This window comes from Vitis vinifera, chromosome 13, assembly GCF_030704535.1.
Source record: "Vitis vinifera cultivar Pinot Noir 40024 chromosome 13, ASM3070453v1".
Lineage (NCBI taxonomy): Eukaryota > Viridiplantae > Streptophyta > Magnoliopsida > Vitales > Vitaceae > Vitis > Vitis vinifera.
Window position 1 is genome coordinate 10,619,630 of NC_081817.1, and position 27,538 is coordinate 10,647,167.

Below are 27,538 nucleotides of genomic sequence, written 5' to 3' on the forward strand. Positions count from 1 at the left end.
ATTGATCTGACTATCCATATCCACTTTGATTGGTCAAAATTAAAATGAAGAAAATTCAAATTATGAATTGAAGAACACAACAATTGAACCCAAGCCTAGCTACCCAAACAAACCTTTAGAAAGGCCTACTCACCATTGGGCTACCTTGTCATTTATAATATGGTATGCACTATAATTAACATATACTAACACCGTGATAAAAACAAAATATTTTAATAAACAAATTAATTCTAATTATTTTATTTTTAAATTTAATTTAATTGAACACAAAAAATATAAAAATTATGGTGATAATTTTCTTTAACTTTTCTTTATATCATTTATATATTAATTAAATATAAGAAATATAAATATTAAAAAAATTATACATATGTTATCATTTATTTTATATCATTTAATACAATTGAATTGAATGAATCATAATTTTAACATTAAATATATTTTAAAATTAGACATATTAAAATTAAATATCACAAAATTATTGTGAAATAATATTTGATGTAATTTAATAATATATATACACTTATAAAATTCATATTTTTTTTATCAACGCATACGATATTATTATCAGATAAAATAAATTATATCATACATATATCAAATTCTTCAACAAAACAACTTTAAAATATCTAATATACTTCTAATTACATTGCTATAAAAATTTTCTTACATTTCCATGAGTTTTGATCAATTTTTTGCTTACCAAATTTTTTTTTTCCAAAATGTCTATTGATATATCTTCGATATATTCGTAAAATCAAAGTATCGATATATCCGTGATTACTGATATTTTTATCAATGGAAACAATGACCAATTTTCCCTTCAATCCCTAAAAGAATTCTCATACTCCTCATTCCATTCAAATTTTACCCCATTTTTAGTCAACCAAGTCATTAGTGTTTGCAATCCTTGAGAATTTCTACACAAACCTCCTGTAATATCTAGTCAGACTTAAGAAACTCCTAACTTTAAATACATTAATAGGTCTTTGCCAATTTTGCATAGCCTCCACCTTGGAATGGTTTATTGCCAGCCCCGTTTTAGAAACTACATGACCTAGAAAATTCACTTTAATAAGCCATAACTCACTTTTGTCTAGTTTCCCATACAATTGGAATCTTCTCAAGGTTTTAAGAGTGATCACCAAATGTTGCTTATGTTCCTCCAAACTCCTTGAGCAAATTAGAATGACACCCATAAAGACAATCATAAACTAATCCAAGTAAGCATAGAATATTCCATTCATTAAATTCATGAAGGCAACGGGGGCATTTATTAGTCCAAAGGCATGACTAAGAATTCATAATGCCCATGTCTTTTTCTAAATGCCATTTAAGAGACATGTTCCTTGCTAACCCTGATTGATGATACCTAGTTGTCAAATCAATCTTATCAAAATATTTTTCTCCCTTTAATTAATTAAACAAATCATCTATTCTTAGAAGAAAGTACTTATTTTTCAAAATAACTCTATTCAACTTCCTATAATCAATACATACTTATTTTTCAAAATAACTCTATTCAACTTCCTATAATCAATACATAACATCAAGGTGTCATTTTTCTTTTCCACAAACAACACTAAGGCTCCCGATGTTGACGTACTTGGTTGAATAAAACCCTTATTCAACAATTTTTCTAACTAAGTTTTCAATTCTTTCAATTCAAGAGGGGTCATCATATAAGGTGCCACTAAAATAGGATCTATTCCTAGATATACCTCGATAGAAAAATCAAACTCTCTATGTAATGGAAAACTTGGTAGTTCATCTAGAAATACATCATGAAACTTTCTCACCATTGGAATTTCGATAATGTCCTTTTGGGTTTTTTCCTTATTACAGAAACATGCTAGAAAACTTATTGATCATTTTCTCAACACATGTTAATAGCACAAATCAGACATTGTAAATGATAAGCTAACACACTTCCCCTTAACAAAACAAATCTTGAATCCATCTAGCAAACAAAATATTATCCTACAATGATGACAATCAATAAATATTTTATATACTGCCAACACATCCATACCCAAGATAACATCATATCTAATCATGTCTAGAACCCTCAAATCAACATGAAGCTTTTTATTTGCTAAGGTGATAACACACCCTTTACATATTTTATAAACTCTAGAATTCATGCCCATAGGAGACTTAATGTATAACAACTTTTCTATCATTTCTGTTTTGAACCCCAATACATATGCACAAGATGTAAAGATAAAATAATGTGTTGCACCCGTATCAAACAAAACATGCACCTAAGTACTAGAGACCAAAATCATACCTTCCACCAAAATGATGTTGTCCCCTAGTTCTGCTAGGGTTAGTGCTAAAACTCTAGCTAAAGCTTATCTCCCTTTACCTCTAGAACTTGACCCTTGAGATAATCTAGCTTAACTACTTATGGTAGTTGTCATGGTCCCCTGCATTGCTGGGCAACTAAGGTGCTTGGTAATAAGGTAACTAGAATTAGAGAGGCTAAAAGTGTAAGGTTGGCCTTTCTTGAGTGCCTACTTGAAGTTAGAACTAGGTATGGGATGCACCCCTCAATGGCCAAACCCACCACAAATGATCTTTTGCCCCATAAATAACATATGCTTTACTAGTTACTATCCTCTGAACACTTTGTTCACTTCCAACATAAAATGGTAGATGCTTATACTGTTGGCTCTGTTGCCTTTGTTGTTGATTTTGAGGCCTCCTATGGGAGATTTCTCTTACTTTTTACTTCCCCTTCCTATCTCTCGCTACTCCCGAATTTGGTTGGCATCTTCTATATTTTGTTCAATCAATAAGACTCTTTTGATTAAATTAAAGTAGTCCCTTATAGCTATCACCCTATTTTTTATAGTAAGCCTCAATCCCTATTGGAACCCCCTTGTCTTCTGTCATTCCTCACTAATCATGCACAAAGCAAATCTAGACAATTTAGAAAAATGAAACTCGTACTCTAACATTGTCATGAACCCTTAGTTGAGATGTTCAAACTTCATTCTCTTAGCATAGTTAGCCATTTCTCCAAAATACTTATCCAAAAAAAAAAAATCCTCTCAAATTGCACCTAAGTTATCACATTTATGTCATATATTTTCTTCATCATCTCCTACCAAAAGTCTACTTTATCTGCCAACACATATGTTGCCAAATTGACCTTTCTTTCTTTTGGGATATCCAAACCCTCTAATATTCTTTTTATGCACCTTAACCAATTTTATGTCACCTTTGAATTTGATTTCCTACTAAATGATGGGGTTGCATCAACATGAATCTCTTCATAGCCTCCATTTGACTCATAACTACCCTAGTTAAGCAAGTTCTCCTATAAGAATGATCATAATCCTCTTGAGTTTGGGTGCCTTAGCAATTGAGTAGTTTCCCATAGTTCTTTTCTTACTTCTCTCAGTTCCTTTCTAACTAAATCAATTTCCTCATGCATCTCAATTCTCTCTCTTCTTAGCCTTCGTACCATTTCAAATACCAAATAAGACCTAATCTAATCACACTCCAAGGTGAGCAAAATATATTCATATATAATAATCTAACAATTTTGGTATCTATGACAATTTTCATGTAACAATAAGACGTTTATTTTGTCATAATCATTATGATACCATATCTTACTACCACCAACAAACACTACTATAGACAAGTTATCAAACACAAGTAAAAACAAACAAATAAATAAACATATAAAGAACTTATTAAATAAATAAAAGCATAAAAAGAACAATACATGCAAAAACTATCCTTAAGATATTATTGCAACCTTTGCTTTAATACCACACTGTCATGACCTAAATTCCAAGTAATCCAAAACTCAACTCATGACCCCAAGTCAAACCTAAGAGTTTCTCCTAATCCAAGCTAATAGTCAACTTGTATACCCTATATATATATATATCAATTTTTAATAAAATTAACTAAACTAAAAATTCAATTAAATGAATTTTTCTTACCACTAACCTTCACTAGCTCATAAATGTTATTAATGTTCAACCTAAGATAATCATCAAAGTCCCTACAACCATTTCTAAATCAAATGTTCCTTCCATTCATTCACAACCCAACCAAAGTATAATCAAATTACATATATTCAAATTCACAAAATGCATACATATTCAAAACTTTAACACAAGTGAACACTAATATTTTTAAACAACTCTTGAATATCCTATGACATTTGAAAACTCTCCCTAATCCACCTATGGGTCCTCAAGAATAATATTTGCATTTAAAAAATTTAAAAGAAAAAGGAATGAACATTTCCATGTTACTTAGTAAGGTGCATTACACCTAAGAGGGTTAATAGGTAATAGTTAAGGGCTAAATACATCAACAAAAGACATCCAAATATTAACCAAAAATTTATTTTAATTCAAATATATAACATATACACATATTGGTAATTAAAAGAAAATGAAAATGGAAATTTAATACTCAATCATATAATACATTGTTATTCTTGGACTTTCATTGAAAGATATACGTCTATACCTAAATACACTCCCCACTTAGAGTCTTCCAAGGTAAATTGTTGTGTCATTCACACTAGAGATCTCACTTATTTCTTAATTCTCCCTCTCTCGGAACCTTTTTTTTGTCGCCATTTTTTTTTTCGTTGCACATAACCTTTTATCATTATTATTATTTTTTTTTTTACAGAACTATGATGCAAATGCAATACACAATACCCACATATTGGAACTATTATTTCTAGAATACATAATGCACATACACACATACACATACATACATACATAGTCCGATCATCTCAAATTTAATGTAAATAATTTTTTTTCAATTCTCATAAGTTAAATTATCAACGAATGACCATTTCATTATTTTCATCAACTAAAAATTTATAAATCATCAATAAATAAAATTTAAACAACAATCATATACAAAATAAAAAACATGAATTATAAGTATAAATAGATCTATCTCATAAGAGTAATATCAACTATTTTTTCTTCTAAAATACATAAAATAAACATCAAGAATACAATCATCATTAACTTTGAAATTTGATATTTGCAATGATGCTCTCCACATAAATTAGGATAACCTCTTAGAATTTGACGTGAAATGAACTACGATTGGTTTATCAAATGACCTTCCTAAGACCCACAATATATCAACTATCATTTTTTTTTTCTCCTCTCTTTATTGTCGTTTACCTCTTTTTACTACTTTTGCTCTATGTGAAGTTGACACTTTTTTTTCCCTTTATCTCCCCTTTAGTGGCTTTCATAGTTTCACATCGTCTTCATCCTTTTTTTCTTTTCTTTTTGTTTGTTTTCCAATGGTGGCTTTCACATCATGTACAATTTCTCTTATTTTTCTTTATTTATTTATTCCTATTTTTCATCACTATTTATTATTATTATTATTATTATTATTATTATTATTATTAAGGTTTATTATACTTTACCCTCCCAACATATATCGTGTTTTACACATTGCCTCCTCGAGTTCAAAATTGAGCAATGTACCCTCCATGAATTATAATTGTATGCAATGTGCATTTTTTAGAGACAATTATTTTCGGATAGAATGACATGTGCTCTTCGCATGACCGAGGGTAAAAGTATCTTTTTTGGTATTAGTGAGGGCAAAAGGGTCATTGTTATTTTAAAACCCAAATTGCAACCAACTGTTCTTCACCCTCCTGTTTGGTGATTGAGAATGCTAGTGAAAAAGAAATGAAATTTGTATTCTTGGAATTAGTTATGGTCATTTGGTTTCAGATACTTGTGGAAGTTATATGATTTCGAGTCTGTTGACTTTTCTCATTAGTCAAATAGGCATAAAACTGGGAACTTTTTGAGAATGCAAAACTTGGTAAATTTAAATCTATGAAATTGAACATTATACTTTTAAAAATAAAAATAAAATATGTAAATATTAAAAATAATCACAAAAGATGAATTTCACTCAATCATTGGTTTATGATGATAAAGAGGATGGTAACAATGATTTTGTGGGGTTTCTACAAAAGCAAAAGCTACTAGCTTTCAGGGTTTCCACCATAAAATGCCCCAACAAATCCTTGGTCTTAACCAAGTTCTCTTTACATAGAAACTCATTACTGCAAATCTTATTCACATCCCTATTCATGTCATGTACAAGCACATGGGTTGGTAATGTCACGCTTCTTGTTTCTCGCCAAAACTCTAATAGTAAATATTATCGACATCCTTCTTGGTGCCACTAGAAAGTACCCATGAGAGCCGTCCATAAGGATCACATCCCAATATACTTGATAAAGATGATTGGGGAGGTCGTTGATGTCGAGTTTACAACGGGAGAAGAAGAGGTTCTACACAAGTCTACACTCATTATAAAGCTGCTCCTTCGTCGAACAAATCAGTTCCAACATTTTGCTGACCTTGGTGGTGTATTGCACATCATACGCCTTTATATTCGAGTGATTTTCTTCGAAGTTGGCAATGTAAAACTTGCTCTCATCAAGGAAGATGGTGCGACCATTACTATTCAGAGCTTTTCAAAGTAAAGTCTCTTGGGTTAGAGAAGGAACAACCAACGCGAGAGATGATGACTTCAATTTGGGTTTTAAAATAACAATGACCTTTTTGCCCTCACTAATAGCAAAAATACACTTTTGTCATTGATCATGCGGAGAGCATATGTCATTCCATTAAAAAAATAACATTTTTTCTATAAAAAAAAATGCACATTGCATGCAATTATAAACTATGAAAGGTACATTGCTCGATTTTGAATTCGATGGGGCAATGTGTAAAACACACTATAGGTTGGGAGGGTAAAGTGTAATGAACCCTTATTATTATTATTTACAACTTCCCCATATAATCTATACATCATCCCAAATATATTTTAATTTCTCAAAAATTAAAATTTTATTATATATACATATACTTGTGCTTCCAACTACTGGATTATTAATTTATTAAATTAAATTTCTTATTTCTCAACTCATTTACTTGACAACTAAAGTTTTTTGAATTTCCAATCCAAATTAGACACTTGTTCTTGATTTTTCCTTTTTGGCTTTTCAACCATCATTTTACTAAAAGAATTTGCAAACTCACAATTTCCACATAACCTAAAATACTCAGATATTACAACAAATAAATACTATTTTATTATATTAATTATTATAGTAATTAACCTATTATTTTTATGTTATTTTATCCTAAGGTTATGCTTGAAATCATTTAATGTAGAAAGCAAAGAAGAAAATGAAGCAAAAATTCAAGTGGGAAATATAGAACTTAACGCAGTTCAAGTAAATTTATTTCCTAACTATAGGTTTTCTAAGGGTAAGATTTCTTCAAAGTGTAGTACAAGCATGTGAATATACATGCTACGTATATGTATACACATGCAACGCATATAATGCATGTGCACCATGGAGTTGGGTGATGTAGTAAGTTTGCAAAAAGCAAACAACTTTAATTAATTTTTAATTAATTATGGGAATAGGTTATATCTTAGCATTATAATATATCTCCATATCATATATATTATTTACATACTAATTGTATTAAAATATAATGTAATTTAAAATTAAGTTTTGGTTATATAGTTTGTTCATATTTCTTGTTAATATATTTTTAATATATTAATTTTTTTAAAATAATTTTGTTCCGTAAATTAAAATATGTAATTTAAATATGTATAAAATTTTAACCTATCATGTTATTTTTAAAAACTTTTATTCTTTTATCAATAAATTAGTTGTATTGTTATATTTTTTATATGTACAAATGTCATTTATGTTGCTTCTTATTTTGATTGACATAAACAAAGTTTTGCTATAGATTAAATACATTTTCCATAGAAGGTCAAAAAGCTAATAAACCCTATATTTATAGTATTAGTTGTTGTAGTACTTAGCTTATTAGTTTTAAATTTTTTAATTCTAAGGGTATACTTGAAATCATTTAATATAAAAAAGTGAACAAGATAACAACAAACAAAAAAATTAAATAGGAAGTATAAAATTCAAAAAAATTATAATAGACTTATTTCCTATTTTTAGTTTTTTTGATAATGACATTCATCCAGAGTATAATAAATGCACGTTTATGCATATGCAACTTCTTTGTGTACACATGCAATGCATGTGTAATGCACATACAACATGATTGTGAGTGATGTAATAAGTTTGCAATATGCAAATAAGTTGTATTTTATTTTTAATTCATTAATAGAAGGAAGTTAATTTATAAATATAATTAATTAGGGTGATAAGTTGTATCTTAGCATTATAACACATCTTCATATCATATATATTATTATCTATTAAATGTTCTTAAGTATAATGTAAATTCATTTATATACTACTATTGTTGGGATTAAGCCCCTAAAAGTAAGACATGATATAACAAAGTTAAACTTTATTATCCCTAGGCTATCCCTTATATGCATTGACATTGATTTGAGCATTCAACGCATATCACTTGCATTGTACATTACTTGTGTACATAATTTGCAAGATGATGAGTTGTTCATGGTCAATTCATAGATTTGGGCAATCCAATAGAGATTGTAGTGCACTACCTTCTATTTGGAGGGAAGATTTGTCTTGGTTGTTGAGATGAGTTTCCCATGGTGAGTGCACTAGTATGTATGATTACACATTAGATAACTTATGGTGAATCATAACGTAAGGCTATCAATTGTCATGATTCACCAAACTATATACTACATGGACTCTCAACCTTGAAATAATATTAAGTCTATGTCAAAGTCAATAGGAAGTTTTGACCTATGGGTGAGACCATAAGGTGGTAACATATCCTTATGGATTGGGTTACCATTGATAGAGGTTAATGGTAATAGGTATTCTTAATAGAGGTACCATGATATGTCATAGGTTTGAGACAATGTGTTCCTTTGGTGATCCAAATAACATATAATCTAGAAAACTATGGTCATAACATTTCCTTAAGTGAAAATTTGACATATGCTCCTTGGAATTAGAATATGTCAATTGATCATATAATAAGTGGGATTTGTAACTCAAGAATTGAAATAGTAATCTTGATAGGTGATAGTATTACCTTGTTAAATTACTAACACAAATTCATGGAGAGTTTACATACAAAGGATGGTAGGTCGCAAATTCAAACTATGTCTCATTATTATTTACATAGGGCATTAGAGTACGGTTGATTCTTTTTAGTAGGATATTAAATTAACTTTAGAATTGAATTTTGAGCGAGCTAATACTCCTACCAATCCTAGTGGTCTCTGGTTAAGCTTATATACCTTGATGACATAATCTATTAAGGTTGGATTAACTCTAGGTTCACTTTTGTGCGTTGGAGCGTTTTGGTAATTACACAAGATTGAACAAGGATCAGTTAATAAGTTCTCTAGATTGGGATAATTGATTAACTAGATGACCCTATGAGGTTAATTAACTAATTAAGACTCATTTTAGGCTAAATTAAGTGACTCAAGCCTTTGATGGAAAAGGGTATTCAAGTGAGTCATCTTTCATCTTTAAAGAGAAGAGAGTCATAGCCTCCTCCCTTCCAAAGACCCTCCTTTAAAGTGCCAAGATTGAGATTAAGCTATCAAATAGAAGATTGTGGGTTTATAAGACTTCCAACAGCTTTAAAATTGATATTCTCTAAACGGATTTGATTTGAAAACATCTAAATCAAAGATAATGTTTTCTATGCACAAATCCAAACCCTTTCATTATTAAAAAGTGTTTTTCCTTTTTTTTTTTTGGTTGCATAGGATCTAAAAGCCCTAGGGATTTTTCATGCACCTAACTTGAGCATGATATAAGGATTGGAGAAATTTAGGATTCCTTCCAACTATAATATCAAACCATACCATGAATTTATGATATTTAAAATTGCATTGTGGTATAAAGTTTGTTTATTCATATTACTTTTTAACATATTAAATTTTCTTCTTTTATTATATTTTTCTTTTTAAATTAAAATATATAATATAAATATGTATGAAATTTTAACCTATCATATTACTTTTAAAAACTTTTACTCTTATTTCAACAAACTAATCTTGTTATTATAAGTTTTATATGTACAAATGTATTTATGTGTATTCTTATTTTGATATGTGGCATCTTAGAGTACTCGTTACAAGTCAAATAGATTTTCAATGGAAGGTTAGAAAGCAAATGAACGATATTTTATTAGTTGTGCTAGTACTTAGCATATTAGTTTTATGTTATTTTATTTTAAGGGTATGCTTGAAATCATTTGATGTAGAAAGTGAGCAAATAATAATAATAACAATAAACCAACAAATCAAAAAGTAAACATAGAACTCAATTGAGTTCAAGTAGATTTAGGATTTGTTTGACAACTATTTTCAAATATAGTTTTCTATTCTTTAAAACAAAAAGACAAGAAAATACATTTGACAACTAGAAAATTGTTTTATATTTTTTGTTCTCAAAAACAGAAAATAGGTTATTTTCAAATAACATGTTTTAATTGTTTTCAGTTATTTTCACTTGTTTTCTTAAAGTTATTTTAAAAAATAATTATACAAATATGTACAATAATTAAAAATAAAGCATTAAATATAAAAATTATTTTTAAATATTTTTAAAAATATTAAAAACAAGTTATAAATATTTCAAGTTCCCAAACAAATTTTTATTTTATAAAAAACATCATAAAACAATTCTCAAAAATTGTTTTTTCATAACTATTTTCCAAAATAGTTACCAAACATGATCAATTTCCTATTTCTAGATTTTCCAAAGAAGAGATTCATTCATAGAGTAGTATATACACGTGTATACACATGTAATACATGTGTGATAACATAAACATAATTAATTGGGGTGATAAATTGTATCTTTAATTTGCATTATAACATATATTCATATCATATATATTATTTTTATACTAAATGAATTCAAGTAGGATGTAAAATCATTTATATACTACTATAATATTAAACTGTACCATCAATGAGTGTCAGCTAAAACTGGATTGTGGTCATATTATTTATTTGTTTATATTATTTTTTTTTCTTTTTTCTAGTTTTCTCTTAATATTAAAATATATAGTATAAATATGTATAAAATTTTAACCTATCATATTACTTTGAGAAACTTTTTCTTTTTTCAGCAAATTAATCTTGTCATTATATTTTTTATATGTCTCTCATTCCAGGCTGGGAATACTTCTTTATGTTGGTTATGTAATGTGTCACAATGCTTGCTTAAGCTATATTCTAGATAAAACAAGAAAAAGTATACACAAATGCAATGGTTTATTGGATTAAATTCAAAATGTATTTTGAATTCATATGATTGGATGGATATATCTCTCAATCTGAACTGAAATAGACCTTATTTTGTCACCATTATGCATGCATATCTAGAGTGTGAGCGTTCAAGTTCTAAAGCAACCAAAGTTTTTTTCATTTCTATGGCTCTTGATTTAAAGGTTTTGCATATTGGTTAGATTACTTGTGTTGAAGAAATAATATGAAAATTTGATGTTTTATGGTATGAAGAGTACACATACAAATCCTAGAAAACCAAAAAGTGTGATTTAAGAATACTTTTTTGTTATTGATTGTAATAATAATGATAAAGATAGTAACACACACTAATAGATAGTGTAAGACATTTTTTTTTATAATCGTGGATGTCCGGATCAGTTTATGCGTACATCGACTAATTCCACGGGATCCTAAAGTTAACGACCGGGTAAGCTTCCAGTTGTCCTGAGGGGACTTGAGCTGGTGACTTTTTTTTTTAGATAGTGTAAGACTTATATCCGATGTATCATGCATTTTGAAGATCTTGCCAATTAAAAACGATTTTAAGCTACATCAGAATCAATTGAAATTCAAGGTACATATGCATTGAATATATTAGAGGATGAGAAATGGCTATTAAATTTAAATAAGTTGGAATTTAGGAAAGAACAAAAAAAAAGGAGTCGAACCTGAGAAAACAAGTATGGGCATTCAAATACCCCTAAGGAGGACGTTCAAACATCTACTAATGAACATTCAAATGCCCTTCGAGCGTTTTGCACAGCATTCAGGTAGTTATGAATTCAAGGTAGGCTGATCAAAGGAGGAAGAAGAGGCACAAACAAGAGTGATTAGCTTGGTGAGAGGCTGTATGATTTTCCATGTGAACCTACCCTAGTCTCCTTGTGTGATTGCACCTAAGCAGCTTATTCACTCATTAAGCACTATTTCAGCACATTTGATTACAGCCTATCATATTCAACTACACCATATTTAGTTGCCCTTCATTAATGTTGTTTCTCATTAAAAATGGCATGCACTGATTTACTTTGGCATAAGGAATTGAGTTTGCTTCAAAACAATGCCATCAGCAAACACAAATCAAAAACAGCACTAGTCAACTTCAGCAAAACATACATACAGATTCCAACTTCTTTCGTCACAAATCAGATCAAGCTCATTATCTCTCAACTAAGTCATGGAAAAATTGCAGAAACAACCATCTGCTGAAAATCCAAAATTTTATCTTTATGTGTATATATATATAATTTCTTTTTGTTGGCGAGTAGCAGAAAGTGACAAAGATAAAGATACAGCAGAGTGCACAAACTACCTTTCTTGTGAGGAAAGAGGTGATTATACAGCTCCACAATCTTACTATAGCACATATGATAGGCTGATGACACAAAATTCCAGCACTAGATGAAACTAAGGCCACTCACTTTATTTGCTTCTATACAGGAACCGTGAATGCATTCTCCCTGAGCCCATGATTTATCAGATTATGTTTCCAAATTATTGAGTAGTGAATTCAATTAATCCATCTGGCCAGATAGTGCAACATCTTCATCTTCAGCATCTAATTCTTGCTCTACACCTTTGACCTGTAAAAATGCAGAAAGTTCAGTCAAATAGAGTAGACTAAAAATAAAATTAAAAATCAAAATAAATAAATAAAAATAAACATAATATAAACAAACAAATAAATAAACAATCAATCCACCATTCGACCAACCAGAAGCATATCAGGGACCATGTTTGTATCACACAACAAGGATTAGAATCAACTTTGGTTATGTGGAAACAATTTGCCAAACTTAATAATGTAAAAATACAATATATAAAGTGTTCAAGGAGGCATAGTAAGAACCAGTAAGGAAGTGTAGTCTGAAACTGAATAATTGAAGAAAATTGAACACATAAAGCAAACCTAAATGCAGATTGAGAAAAGAGGGATTTTCCTAGATACATCACAGAAAATCATGCACAAAACCAGTAAGGCTTAATGCAGAAGTGACGGTGAACCCAATTAAACTTGCTGCAACTCATTTTCAGTGGACCGAATCATATGCATGGTTTTTGGCTCCAGAATTAAGCCAAAGAAGAACATAGCAATTCTGATGTCTGAAAGCATTGAAGATTTCATCCCTTGGATATGATATCTGTTAAATGATAGGTTCAAACCTAATAAAAATGGATAGGTTTCTGATTCTAAAAGCTCCTTGTGGGCTATCCCTAGGGAACAGAATCATGATTCTTGTTGTTGGCTTCTAATTCTTCCAAGTTAAATCATTGATCCAATGCTATCAAGATCATTAACTAGGCATAAACCTAGAGAAACTAATAATAAGTGCCTTCAGGGAAAAGAATTCAGTACCAAAACAGCTTACAAATTGTAATAATAAAAATAAAAAAAATAAAAATAAAAAACCTCCCTCATTCTATAGACAAATAATAATTACATGGCTTAAACGAAATCCGACCCAAACTTAGAAACCCTGAATTTTGCATGAGTAACTAGTCCTAAACTGGAGATAGCCAGGCCATGTGGATTAAAGACCGATAATTGCACCACCATGGAGTCTTATGTTTAAGGTGGAATGATCCATAGGACAAGAAGCCAAAAAAACATGGGTTGGGGAAGTGAAAAGGAATGACTGGTCTACAATTTGACAAGTATGACTCAGCACAGAGCAGAATGGTGAAGATTTGAGAAATCAACCCAAATACTCGGGAACCTTGGTTAAGGTTCTGTTCAGTTGAGTTGAATTGAGTAATTAGGAAACTTGAGAATAAATAGAACTAAGACAACTTGACTTGAGTGATTAGGAATTGATTTGAATCTAGCTAATTATGACATCAAAATCAATAATAGAGTTAAGGTCTAAAAATGACAAACATACTCAAACTAAGGTTCATTATTATGTTGTATGATGAATTATAAACAGTCCAAAAGCTTTAAAATTGAATCCAAGGTTTATGGAAGAGATAGTTGCACAATTATAAAATTAAGTGGTCATCAAGATGTCACAGGTCTGGTGCCGGTTAAGCCTGCTGGAAGCCTTATAACTTGGGTTCAAGTCCTCTGGAGTGCTTGAACACTGTTTTTACCCTCTAACAGCTAACAAAAGACACTATAGAAATATTTGTAGCTCCTTCACATATTAATAGCTCGACCAGCAAATCAAGTTGAACAAACTGCCTACATGACATCAGGTAGGCCAAATGATGGAGAACCAATGAGAGTTAAATACACATCATGCTTTCAATCAAACAACCCAAGTAAATTTGCATAGTATAACTCCAAAGGTTAGGGTTCCCAATTTGATGGAAACTAAAGTTGAGGCTGTTCTGAACAGTCTATTGCAATTGAAATTATTTCTAATAATGTTGCCCTACAGAATTTTTTTTTTTTTTGACAAGATATATTTTATTAAGGAAAATATAAACTGTTTTCATCACAACCTGAACCAAAATGCAATACACTTCAAATGCAGAGTTGGTAGATGAACATTGCAAGATAAGCAAGAAAGTTCCAACATTGATTGAAGGGGTTCAGCAAAGATATTTGATACAGTATCCCATACAAGAAAGTCTGTCAAAGAAGTCAGGACCTCCTTGCCACAACTTGAAAAGGAAAATAAAACTATAAGAATAGTGAGGAAAGCAGGGCCCCTTCCAAAGAATGTCAATATTGCCATGCCTAACATAAGGATGCATATGCTGACAAAACATACACCACCTCTACCTTGAGTTTGGCCAATACATCCAATGCCTGAAGCATTATCAAAGTAGCTTCGGGCATGGCAACATATCAATTGGGAAGCAGCCAAGAGGACTAATCTTGTGCCACAAGGATCAACAGCCTAGAGATGAAACATCTGAACTCACAATGATTATGGCCTATAGTTGAGGAAAGATTGAAACCGACACAATAAATGCACGGCTGGACCAAGAGGAATTACAATGCGTTGTGGATGAATATAAGTGACTGTACAATTGACTAATGATCATTGGCTTCAATGACAACTTCTACAACCTTGTACATTATGCATGAAAGTAAGCACAATATCGGTTGACACCATTGGAAAGGAAAATATTGTTTCACTAGAAATGATTCACAAATTCAAGTTGAAAAGCCCTACTTTACTTGAGCTTGTAAGAAAATCTTTAGATTAGTTTCTTCATAACCCCTGAAACAAGTGTGTCATAACATATAGGTAAACCAATTAAAACTTGTTTGATTGAGGGATAAACACAACTATATTATCCAAGAGATGTAGGCTTTAGGGTAAACAGCTATAAATTCTTGCCTCTTCATCATTCACCTTGTGAATTTAATTTTTCTCTATATTCATATTTTGAAAATTATTATTTATGATACATATCTTAGTCACCTTGGTTATATATTGGTTGAATACTTGCTTGCGAGGTGTTCGTAAAATTTTCCAAAAGAATTCATTATATACATCATTATTAGTTGGTTAGTTGGCTTGTACTTTAAATTAAATAAAATCACAATTGGTTAAAGAATTTGATAATCCTATTCACTCTCCCCCTGGGACATTCATAGGTAACCTACAATAAACACAGTATTGCATGGGGAATTATGTTTTAGGAGTAAATTCAGCTAGTTTAAAAACTTGTGAATGCATGAAGGTGTGTATTTACTCTTGGAAGAGGAGGATATAGAGTGGGGGTGTGGAAAGCCATCAGACATGAGTGGGAATGTATAAAATGCAGGACTCACTTTTCAGTTGGGAATGGGAGAAGGGTTAAATTCTGGAAAGCCTAATGGTGTGAAGATTTACCCTTGGAAGAAGCCTTCCCAAACTTATTCTCTTTTGCTTCTAACAAAGATGGATGGATAGCAGAGGCATCAGAGTAGGTTGGGAAAGGGTGGTTGGAGTCCCTGCTTTTCAAGGCAATTTAATGATTACAAGCTTGAGGAAGTGGAGATTCTCTTACAGAAATTGCAATCCTTCTCAATTAAAAGGGAAGGTGAGAACAAATTGAGATTGAATGAGAGTCCAACACCGATTTTCTAAATTGGTTGAGCTTTTAATACATTTTCTCATTAGCCTATCAAAAAAAAATTGAAGGGTGGATAATGCATTCTATGGACTCATAGGTATTAATGGACAAATTTTGGACGTAATGGAGGCCACTGTAATGGAAGTTTTACCAAGTGCTCCATCCACCAGTATTGGGAACTGGAGAACCTGTGACCCTACTCTTGGATGATCCAAAAATTAAGAATGATACTGCCCTTCCCCTAGGACAGTCTTTAGGTAACCTTAGACACAACTTTAGAATTGAATGTTAAAGTTAAAACTAGTCAACATCAACTTGCCTTGATGGAACTAACAATAACTTATCCTATAAATACAATAAACACATTTGTGCATGAGGAATTGTTTTTTAGAAGTAAATTCCTCAAGTGCAAAAACTTACGAATGCATGAAGGCATGGATAATGCATTCTACAGACTTACAGGTATAAATGGACAAATTTCAGACAATGAAGGCCACTATTATGGAAGTTTTACCTAAGCATTCCATCCACCAGAACAGGGAACTGGAGACTTGTGACCTCTTGGATGACCTAAAAATTAAAAATGATGCCACTTTCTACAATAAGGCTTCACAACGCACAACATAGCATTTATAAACATCTAAATCCATATGGATGGTTGAAATACGCAATACACAATACACACAATTTGATGGGTGCACATTGATGCATTCATGTTAGACCACAATGAATCTATAAGTGCAGAAACTAATGATTGTTACCTCAGGTACATAGTGCATCAGCATATTTTCAATGCCAGATTTCAGTGTAACAGATGAGCTAGGGCAGCCACTACATGCTCCTTGCATTTTTAGTTTAACTATTCCTGTCTCCCTGAGGAAGTAAACCCATATGATCCAATAAAAACAATGTCATATAAGGGAAAAGAAATTTATACTTTCAGTCGTGACCTCAACATTCAACTTTACTTCTAACTAGATGAAGGGAATCTCACGGATCAAATCCCCGATACTCGATGTCCCCACCATCATCTTGAACTGCTGGTCGAATACGAGTCTCCAACAGTTCTTTGATCATTGCTACAGTTTCAGAATCATCCTGTCATGGCAACACAAGAAATGGTTATATACATGAGATTTATGCAGGAATAACTGCAGACAATCAGAAAATATTTGGAATTAAACATTTTGGAGTTCCAGGTATCAGTTGTTGGGTCAAGTCTTCTTGAACTCTCTTTGGACCCTCTGGACCCTATTTTGACTATATGCTTTTATGTAACAGCATGTTAGATCAATGAGATTCTGCTGAAAATCATAACTGATTTGCACCATGCAAAATGGCTAAACAAGACTCATGTTGTTAGTCAAGTCTCCTAAATACTTCATGTTAGTAATGAGATATTTGATATACCATATAAAGGTGAACAACATGTTAAGCACCTTACAACAACTTATGAAAGAAAAAGGAAAAATATTCAGCAAAAATAGTTTAGAGATTTAACACTTCATATTTTAGTAGGAGTCTTTTTTAGTATTATTGAAATTGATTTAGTAGTTTATTCCTTCAAATTTTTTTTTGTTTTAGTTTCTAATTTGATGAGGAAAGGAGTCATATTTTTGCTAGGAAATAAAGTCTTAGTTTTTGTTAGGAAAAAGAACTCCATGAGTATAGACCAATGTAGTCTTTCAATTTTATTAACAAAATTTTTTGAAAAATGAGTAGCTATCTAAGTTCTTAAGAGGTAATTGTCTTCCCCAAGTGAGATTGCTTAGGGAACTCTAGGTGTGATTGCATAGGAACTTTGGTATGATTGCCAAACATGAAAGATCTATCTTTTCTCTTCTTTCATCTCCTTTGATATCACATCTTATTATACAACAATCAAAAAGCTTCCATGGTGCTGGAATAAAGATCCTCAATCATTACATTCTTTTATGTGAATTGATCTAATGTATCCATTTTCATAATTACTAAAACTAAATTTTCCTATTACTAAAACTATGTTATTTTTTCTAGGCAAATGAAAAGAATTTGTAAAAAGCACCAAAAAAAAAGAGCACAAAAGCATACAGGTTGTGTACAATGGACGCCAAAAGGCATAACCAAAAAAAGAGAGGACACAAAAAACAACTCCACTCCCTTAGCAAGACCCCAACCAATCTACAAAGTCGATTAAAGACATAAAACCTCCCTTTATAAACAATTTCACCATGAGAGAAGATTGAAAAGAAAAAAAAAATTCAAAGAATGATCCATTTGCTTCATATTATCAAAACATCTTTGGTTTCATTCTCTCTATACAGTCAAAAAAATGCACATGGGAGCCACTCTCCAAGTCTTTTTACATCTCTTTTCCCACAAAGGATACATGCCAAGACAAGAGAGTCTCTGACTATGGAGGATTGGACCTAATAAACACCAAACAAAGCAAAGAGGAGCTGCCACAAGACCCTGGTCTTGAAGCAATGAAGAAGAGGATGATCACTGGATTCTTCAACTTTACACAGAAAACATCTATTAGCCAAAGACCACCCTCTCCTTTGAAGCTTGCCAAGGGTCAGCATATTCCCCTAACTAGCTTTCCACACGAAGAAGTTTGCTTTAGACAAAACCCATGGATTTCAAATAATACCGGTTAGGAAAAGAATTAACACCCTTGATTCCAAGATGGCATATAAAGTCTTGACAGAAAACTTATCCTTCCCTAGGTCCAATCACACCACCTTGTCCTTCCTCTCATTGTTCACCAACGTTCATTGCAACCTAGCAAAGAAATCTTTAACAATATCCACCTCCTAATCATTCAAGGATCTAGAAAAACAAAGATTCCAATGTTGCCACCCAAGCATCCTTTGAAACGGTCAAGGCATCCAAAGATGAAAAGGATACACACAGAAGCTTATCCCCACACCACCTTTCCTTCCAAAACTTCACCCTCCTTTCATTTTTGAAAGAGAAGGATGCTATACCATAAAAAGTGTCCCCATTCTTTCTAATAGCTTTTCATAACCCAATCCCATACCTGTTTCTCACTTTGCAAGACCACCACCCTCCTCCTTTCCCATATTTTTCTTCTGTAACCTGTATCAAGAAAGTTCCCTTTTCATTTGCATATCGCCAACTCCACTTGCATAATAGAGCCTTACGTAACGAAGATAGGCATCTACAGCCTAATCCCCCTTGCTTTTCTTTGTGCACACAACCAGCCACTTCACTAGCTGCAGCTTTGTATGCCTTAGCCATGTGCTAACTAAGGGCCTCCATTACTACAAGAAATACTTAAGGGGATAGAAGGTCCCCGAACCTTAAAACCCCTGGACTCTGAAAGAAACCCGAAGTTGCGCCATTGACAATCATAGAAAACTTTGCAGAAGATATGTACTACTTAATACATTCTATCCATTTCTGCCCAAAGTTCATCTTTTCAATGGCTATAGCAATGACTTGAAGATTATTAAAAGCTAATATACGTTGTTTAGTCTTTTTAAATGAGGATTAATGACTCAATTAGTGAATTGATTAGTTAGTCAATTAAGGAAAATGATTAGTTGAGTAATAAGCATGTTAAATTGACAGAAAAGTACATTAAAAGTGGTTAACAATAGTGGAAATTCTTTGCAATACCATTAGTTATGCAAGCTGGCAACTTAGTTAGTTGCTGCTTAATTTTGTGTGACTGAAAATTTAGTCAACTTTCTCTAGTTTTACTTGGTTGTTGTAGGTGTCATTTGTCATCTTAAGATGCAATTGGAAAAGGGCTAGAACAGGTGTGAGCAGGGGGTATCTTGGAGACGCCTAGGTTGACTAGTCAAATGGCATTGGCAGCAACTAGAGATGAGTTAGCTACTAGACTAAAGTTACATTTTTAATGGGTGGTATTAAATGTGGAAAAAAAAAAGACAAAATTTTTCTAAAAAACAAAGAGCTACTCTTCAAGTAAAAGAAAACAAAGCAGACAAAGCAAAAAACTAAAGAGAAATTAAATGGGTAGAGAACTAGCTATTTTAGACCACTGTTTTTTTATGGATTTGCAAATTAAATTGTTTAGTGATATTTTGGTCTTCATTGGCACCCAAGGATTCTAAATGATGCTTGTAGGGAAGCTCACTACCTCCCTAGGCTAAGGATGCATAGAAAGATTTGATGCAAAACTTTCCAGTCTTTATTTCCTTCCAACTTAAACCATATTTCCCGTCTCTTCTAATTGAGAAAGGATGCAATTTTCCAAAAAAGACTTCCACTCCTAATTCCCCATCATAGAGCTGTCTGTGGAAATGGGGGCTCCTTCACCTTCCCTCCCTGTCCTCCTACCACAAATTTGCTATTCAAGAGTCTCCGCCAGTGGCTATGGCAAAGAGCATTGGCAAAGCCTCTTCCAAAGAGATATCACCACACTAAGCATCTTTCTAGAATTTTATTCATCCACCATTACCCACGATGACACAAGTTCTACTTCGAAATACTTCACACCCATTTTTATGGCCCTCCACAACCCCACCCCATAGCTATTCTTTGTCACCCTTGAGCTCCATCCCCTTTCTTATGACCCATACTTTCCAACCATAACCTAGTTCTAAAGGAATTCTCTCTTAAACACAAATCTCTAGCTCCATTTGCCTAGAAAAGCCCTATTAAGAGTATGGTGCTTTCTAATGCTAAGCCCCTTATCCTTTTTGTCTAGGCACATAGTGGTCCAATTAACCAAGTGAGGTTTTCTCTCACGAGCCCTTCCATCTCAAGGGAAGTTCCTTTGGGTATGCACTAGTCTTAAGCTCAACCCCCTCAGAATGGTGAAAAGAGACATGAAGTATATCAACATACATGACAGTATACTTGATCACTGAGTCTCCCTCCTTTTGAAAGAAAGATATCCTCTTCCACAAGGCTAACTTTCTCCGAAATCTCTCCTCCATCGTGTCCTATACCCTTGTTGATTTGTGAGGTGCACCCACAGGCAAGCCCAAATATGTGGAAGGAAGGCTCCCAACCCTATAATCAAACACAGAGGCAAGGTCCTCCAAATATGTGGTTTCCTCTACTGGAAAACACTCACTTTTCTCCATTCTTATCCTTAATCCTAAAATCACTTAGCAACACATCAAAGCCCAACTTAGATACTCCAACTGCTTCATGTTAGCATCTTAGAATATTAGGGTATTATCATCAAACAACAAATGAGACATTTCCATCCCCACCCCACCTCTACTTCACACTTTGAAACCTAAGAAGAAGCCCCCTTCCTTGGCATTTTTCAGAATCTTACTAAGGTCCTTCATGGCCAAAATAAGAGATAAGGGGAAACAGGGCCTCTCTATCTCAAACCCTTAAAGCTTTGGAAAAAACCGAATGGAGCCCATTGACTAGGATAGAGAATTTTGTCATTAAAATGCACCATTTGATCAATCTGACCCATTTCTAACCAAAGCTCATTATCTCTAGAAATGCTCATAAGAAATCCCAGCTCACATGATCTTATGCCTTTTGATGTCTAGCTTGCAAATGACCCCACTGAAGTTACTCTTTGGCCTTGAATCTAAGGCCTCATTTGCAATAAGGGTTGCTCCAAAATTTGCCTACCCTCCACAAAAGCTTGTTGGAACACTAAAAACATCTAGCCCACCATCTTCTTGAGCTGGTTAGCCAACACCTTAGCTAGAAGTAGCTAAGATAAGAATGAAGACATGGATAACACTAATGCAATGAAAGATAGAATGAGAAAAGAAATTGTAATCTAGAGAAGCAAAGCATAGCACTGAATAAGATGAGAGAGGGTTGAGGTAACTTGTTCATGCGCACCCGAGAATAATGACTACCACTAAGGAGTAACTTGGTTAAGTTTAGAAGTGCTATGAGCATCCCCAAGAAAAAGAAGTTCATGGCTGCAAAAGAAGGCTGGAAAGCCTATGATTTAGCCAATGGTATAATCCTCGATAGAGTAAAATGACGAAAAAGGAAAATCACATGGTCAAACCCAAGTAGTTAGGATAACCCTTTAATGAGCAATGACTAATAGAATAATACAAATTGCTACTCCTCTATGTTTGAAGAGTTATATTAGATTACTAGCTAACAGCCCAAACAATAATGTCATGCATCAGTTGAAAACAAAGACTTCCAATCAGGGCACCACAACCTGAAAGTTAAAACTTTCCTAGAAAGCAAGTGATCACTTTAATCTACCTAGCATTTATCCAAAGTATGAATGCTCCAGCAACCAGGCTAAGATTAGAAGTAATATTCCCTTTTTGAAGGGGAAAAAAAGCATAAAACTATTACATTGTCACTATGAAGGTGGTCATCAGATGCTGAAGGTGGGATAAAGTGGTAGTCTAGACTGTTAAACGTCATGATGTGCAACGCCCATATGTTGCAGTGCCAGAGGCACACAGTTTGGCATGGTTTCAGTGTTTGTTAACGAAATTATTAAGTTGACTAAATGTACGATTATAAAATTGAATTGATTAGATAATTATGGATTTATGAAAATAGCATTTTTCCAAGCAATTTTTTCATCAAAAAATAAAGGATATCTTTATAAGATACTATTAGGGCAAAAAAAAAAAGGAAGAAAAAAACCTTTGAGCAGGCTTAGAGTTTCTTGCTTTATATAATACTAGTTATGAATTTAAAGTTAAAAAATAAATTAACACTATTTTTGGATCACAGAAAGTACTAAGAAAAAAAAATGTAGGAAGGAGTCCAAAATCTCTTACGTTATTTACCATGGAAAATTAAGCATGATGAAAATTATTTAGAACCTTGCATTTTCAAGTTTTTCACTCTATATAGGAGAAATAAATTTGGAAAAGCACATGAGAAAATTATATTAAATTTGAATCTATTTTTTATTTCCTTGACTTTTTCTTTCCTCCCAACTTTCCACACTATTCCCTTTCCTTTCTACTTTCCCTTAAAATTTCTAAAATCCAAAGTAAAATAAAACAGAGCCTAAGGAAGATGGAAAAGTCTAAATCTCAATTACAAGATCAGCTATGGAGCACCTTATGTTTGTTAAACAATGAAGTGCACATCTCAGACAAGATGCAACCTCAAGGGAAGAATCATGGACCATATGTAAATATCTCACTGTGACATGTCTTCCTAACAGATACATAAAAACCCTCTAAACTTTCTAAGGTTTTGACCCTAATTTTTTAGCTGCACGCACATCTGTTGTTTGGAAATCAAATACATTAATGCACATGCTCATGCCCTTGAAATCTATACCATATTCAAAAGGTAAACTTGGACGAGAAAATAAGTAAAACAGCAGAATAAAAAATTGCAGTGCTTAACATTTTGTTGATTAATAACATTCAATGAACTCAGAGTGCACTCCTGTCAAAAACAAATAAAGAAAACATGCGTAATATTAAAGTTCAAGGAGATACTTCATGAATAGCTGTGTCCATTGCTGCTGCAGTATTGGAGTCAAGGAACAGTGGCTTCCCAGATGAATAGAAGTCCATGATTGCAGCAAAAATTTCAGGTTTTATAAAATCCCAAGAAGCATCATCTGACTTTGTTACAGTTATAAAATCTGATCCGAAGAAAACTCGAGTAATTCCTGAAAGACAGAAGAGGAGAGCCTACAATGTTAGTCTTGCTAACAACAATCAAAACAAATATTGAAAAAATTGAGCTTGAAGAGAACTTAGTTGCATCTGGTCAGAGGTTTATTGACTTTAGGGAAGATACACAAGAAATGAGGAGATCTTTATGCATGAATTTTCTCTTATAGAGCATTATATTGCATGGGTTCCGATATGAATGTCAAATGTGGGCATGTGTTTAGGTGTTGATCCTTCGCAGCTCAAATGTTAGGGACATAGGGACTCAGCCAAAAATTGATCCAAAAAGGGAGCTTATTGGGATACGGCATAATAAAAGAAAGATCAATTAAAAATAAATTGGAAGGGAAGATATTCTTTTAAAAGCTCTCATTTTTTTCTCTTTAGTCCTTTTTTCCTCTTATCCCTAAATATTCTTACAAAAGTTCATTTTTCAGCAAAGTCTTCTTTTTCTCTAATGTAATTATTACTAAGAAAGTTGAAAGAATAAAAGGATATCAATTTAAAAATCAAACTGTGCCACCCAAAGTAAAATAGGAGCTTTCAACAAGGATCTCATACCCACACCCATGTTTGTCATACAATGAATAGAGAATTTGCAAGAAGATGTTTTCCACCAACTCCAATCTTAAACCTTCAAATTCCTTTCATATTTCTTGGAAAACAGTTCAAGCTAAGGTTATTCGTATTAAATACTCATAAAACAAATTGGCCAACATATTAACCCAAATATATAAACACACGCATAAGCATCAAAAAAGGACGAACTTACCATCAATTCCATAAAGACTTTTTGCTAGTGGAGAACTCATAGCTGAACGAGAATTCGGAAAGTCTGCACTCCCTACCTCCATAACTGGCTTTCCAGGATAGAACATGAGAGATGCGGGATTAGGTGTGGATTGAGTTTGGATGAACATAGTCCTCCTCTGCCCTGAGCACAGCAGCATCATAACAAAACTATTCAAACATCTACACTTCCATACAGTCCATCAAGGGTTTCAATTTTTTTTAAGAAAGAAATAAAGAATTTTATCAATGAAAAAGATCAGATGAGAAATACCTCAAAGCAACAAGAGCAAAAGGAGAAGAAAGACACTATACAATACCAAAAAAGAAGAAGCCTAAAAAGGCTCATAAAACAATGTCTCTCAAGGGCATTCAAGAAGGCCACTATACTCCTTTACCTCATTGACAAAACAAAGAATCATAGACTCAAGAGCAGACAGATTGTGAGTTGGAGAGCAAAAAAGGTGCCCAACTGTCTTACACAAAAAATGTCATATATTGTTCCATTAAGATAAACTCTAGAGGAAGTTTAGAACGTTGAAATAACACAAATTTCTCCTGTTAATTAACCACGAGTGTGTCTGTGAGTGTGACTCTCTCTTTCTCTGTACATATATACCACAGCTTCAGAAATGCAAGCTGGGATACCACCATTTCGTCTAAAGCAACTAAAATTTTTCCTAGAAGCAACCCCAAAAATACTAATACTCTGTTTTGTTTAGGAGAAAAATGTAAGAAACTAACAGAAAAAATACAGAGAGATAAATAAGATTCCACATTTTCAAAGGTTATGATTCCACCATTTCATACTTGATCAAAGCCACAGACTCTAATTCTGCGTTTGACTGCCACGGAAATAAAGGAAAAATAAAAGAAAACTAAATTATGAATCTTAGAATTTCCAATATTTGCGTAAACCTAATACGCCTACTTGGTCTAGCTCGCATAACCAACTCATGCCCTGGAAACCAAAATCAACATTTGAAAAATTAAAAAACATCCCTAAATTTCTTTTTCTTGTCCACCATTTGCCTCCGTTTTCTGGGCAGCCAAACAGAAATAAACAGAAAAGAATAAGAGAGAGAGAGAGAGAGAGAGAGAGAAACCTCCGAAATGGCTCCATTTAGGAAGCGATGAAGATTTGAAGGAAGTGAAACGGGAAGAAGAGGTGGGGTTTTCCAAATAGGAGGTCGTTGTGAAAGAGGAGAAAATGAGGCGACGAGGCATGAGAGGCTTTCTCCAAGGCTCCAATCGTTTGCAGAGAAGGCGTCGCCCAATCAATCTTCCCAGGCCCTTCATCTCCGTTTCTCTGGGGTTACTCAGGCTTCAAGACGTTTCTCTCTTTTTCTTACAAAGGGGGTTCTTTTAACCCACAGCGGCACCCATCGGGTTGAGTGGAGAAATAATATTAAATTTAGATAATTTCTCAAATAACCAACCAAGTACTTGTTTGCTTCTTTATAAAAATAATATTAAATTTAGATAATTCCTCAAATAATCAACAAGTAGTTGTTTTGGTAGTTCTTTTGTTGTTTTTTTACTTTTTTTCTAGTCTTCTTTTTCTTTTTTCTTAAAAAAGAACACTCATTTACATTCACATCCATCACCCAATTTCTCTCCATTCATTTGAATAATGAATTTTGCTAAAATTAATGTCTCATGACGAAATAACTAACTTACCCTTTAAGAGAAATACCAATGTTTTCAACGATCGAATCGATAATGTCATAAATATATATTTTTATCTATTATTAAAATTTTAAAAATTAATAAATAAAAATAATAAATTATATCTAAATTATCTATAGGGTTTTTTTCACAAAATTTTTTATTTGTAAATATCAATTAACCCAATATTTTCAATAATTTTAATAAATTAAAATTTTAGTGTGCAATAAATTAAACAAAAATGAAAATTTTAAATATTAAACCTATCATTATAATTATAATCAACAAAAAATAAGAAATTAAATATTAAGATATTAAATATGAAATATAAAAATTAAATTTAAAAAAAATAGAAGAAATTAAATATAAAACATAAAAATTAAATTTTAAAAAACAAAAATGAAGGAAAGCAAGAGGGCACTGTGTTTTGAGTCAAAACCCTAACCCTAACCCTGATAGCTATGACAACTTCGTTCTTCTTCCACCTCGGTACAGCTTTTTTGCTCCCATCTCACTGAATTCCTCCACTTTCAATGCTGTAGGGAAATGGCAAAGTCGAAGAACCACACTCCCACACTTCCACCAAAGGTTTCTCTCTGTTTTAAATTTTTTACTTTTGGGGGGTGCTGCTACTGGCGGGACGACAGAGTGGCCGGCGACGGGGCTTTGGAGCGTTTTGGGGAGAGGGCTGCCACCGGGACGACGCTCTAGTGGCCGAAGATAACGGGAATAGGCCGCGCAGATGCTAAGAGGAAAGAAAAAAAAAATTGAACCGACGGTTCGTCTGGCTCGCCAATCGAACCACCCAGTCGCTGGCCTGACCGCCGGCTATCACTTCCCGGTCCAATTCGCCGGACCAGACCAGAATAATGACCAATGGCCGGTCGGACCGGCCGATCCGGTCCGATTTTTAAAACCACGAGAAATACACATTTATCTCTCTGGGTTTGACACACTGAGTCCGAACATTTATACGGTGTCTGACCTTCCAAGTTTAGATCCTTTTTCAATGTTTGACATACTAAATTAGGACTTTTGCATGATCTTCAATCTTTCAAGTTTGGATATTTGCATAATATCAGACCTTGTACGTTTATATATCTTGTACTTTTTCATGATTACTCACTTCCAAATCATTTATAATTTTTTTAATTGTTTTTCAATTATTTTATAATGAGTTTTTAACAAAATTTATATAAAGAATCAAACCTAAAAGATTT

At 32.7% G+C, this 27,538-nt stretch overlaps 1 protein-coding gene across 1 annotated transcript; it reads right to left on the reverse strand.

The window, feature by feature from the left end:
- Positions 1-12,480: 12,480 nt before the first annotated feature.
- On the reverse strand, positions 12,481-27,445 carry LOC100260156 (nifU-like protein 4, mitochondrial). The gene is made up of 6 exons (XM_002264943.5): positions 25,757-27,445; positions 24,634-24,795; positions 23,682-23,857; positions 17,285-17,388; positions 17,052-17,163; positions 12,481-12,860 (listed from the first exon to the last, which is right to left on the reverse strand). Exons 1-6 carry the CDS (start codon positions 25,947-25,949, stop codon positions 12,792-12,794), a joined length of 816 nt encoding a protein of 271 aa, XP_002264979.1. The 5' UTR covers positions 25,950-27,445; the 3' UTR covers positions 12,481-12,791.
- Between the last annotated feature and the right edge of the window lie 93 nt (positions 27,446-27,538).

Bases quoted from the DNA above. Each gene is read 5' to 3' on its own strand.
- LOC100260156 (XM_002264943.5), bottom strand. From the start codon at position 25,949: ATGAAGGGCCTGGGAAGATTGATTGGGCGACGCCTTCTCTGCAAACGA. The intron at 24,796-25,756 runs GTTTCTCTCTCT...TGCTGTGCTCAG, and splicing joins TAAATGGAGCCATTTCGGAG to GGCAGAGGAGGACTATGTTC. The intron at 12,861-17,051 runs GTAACAATCATT...GCATTTTTACAG, and splicing joins TGATGCACTATGTACCTGAG to GTCAAAGGTGTAGAGCAAGA.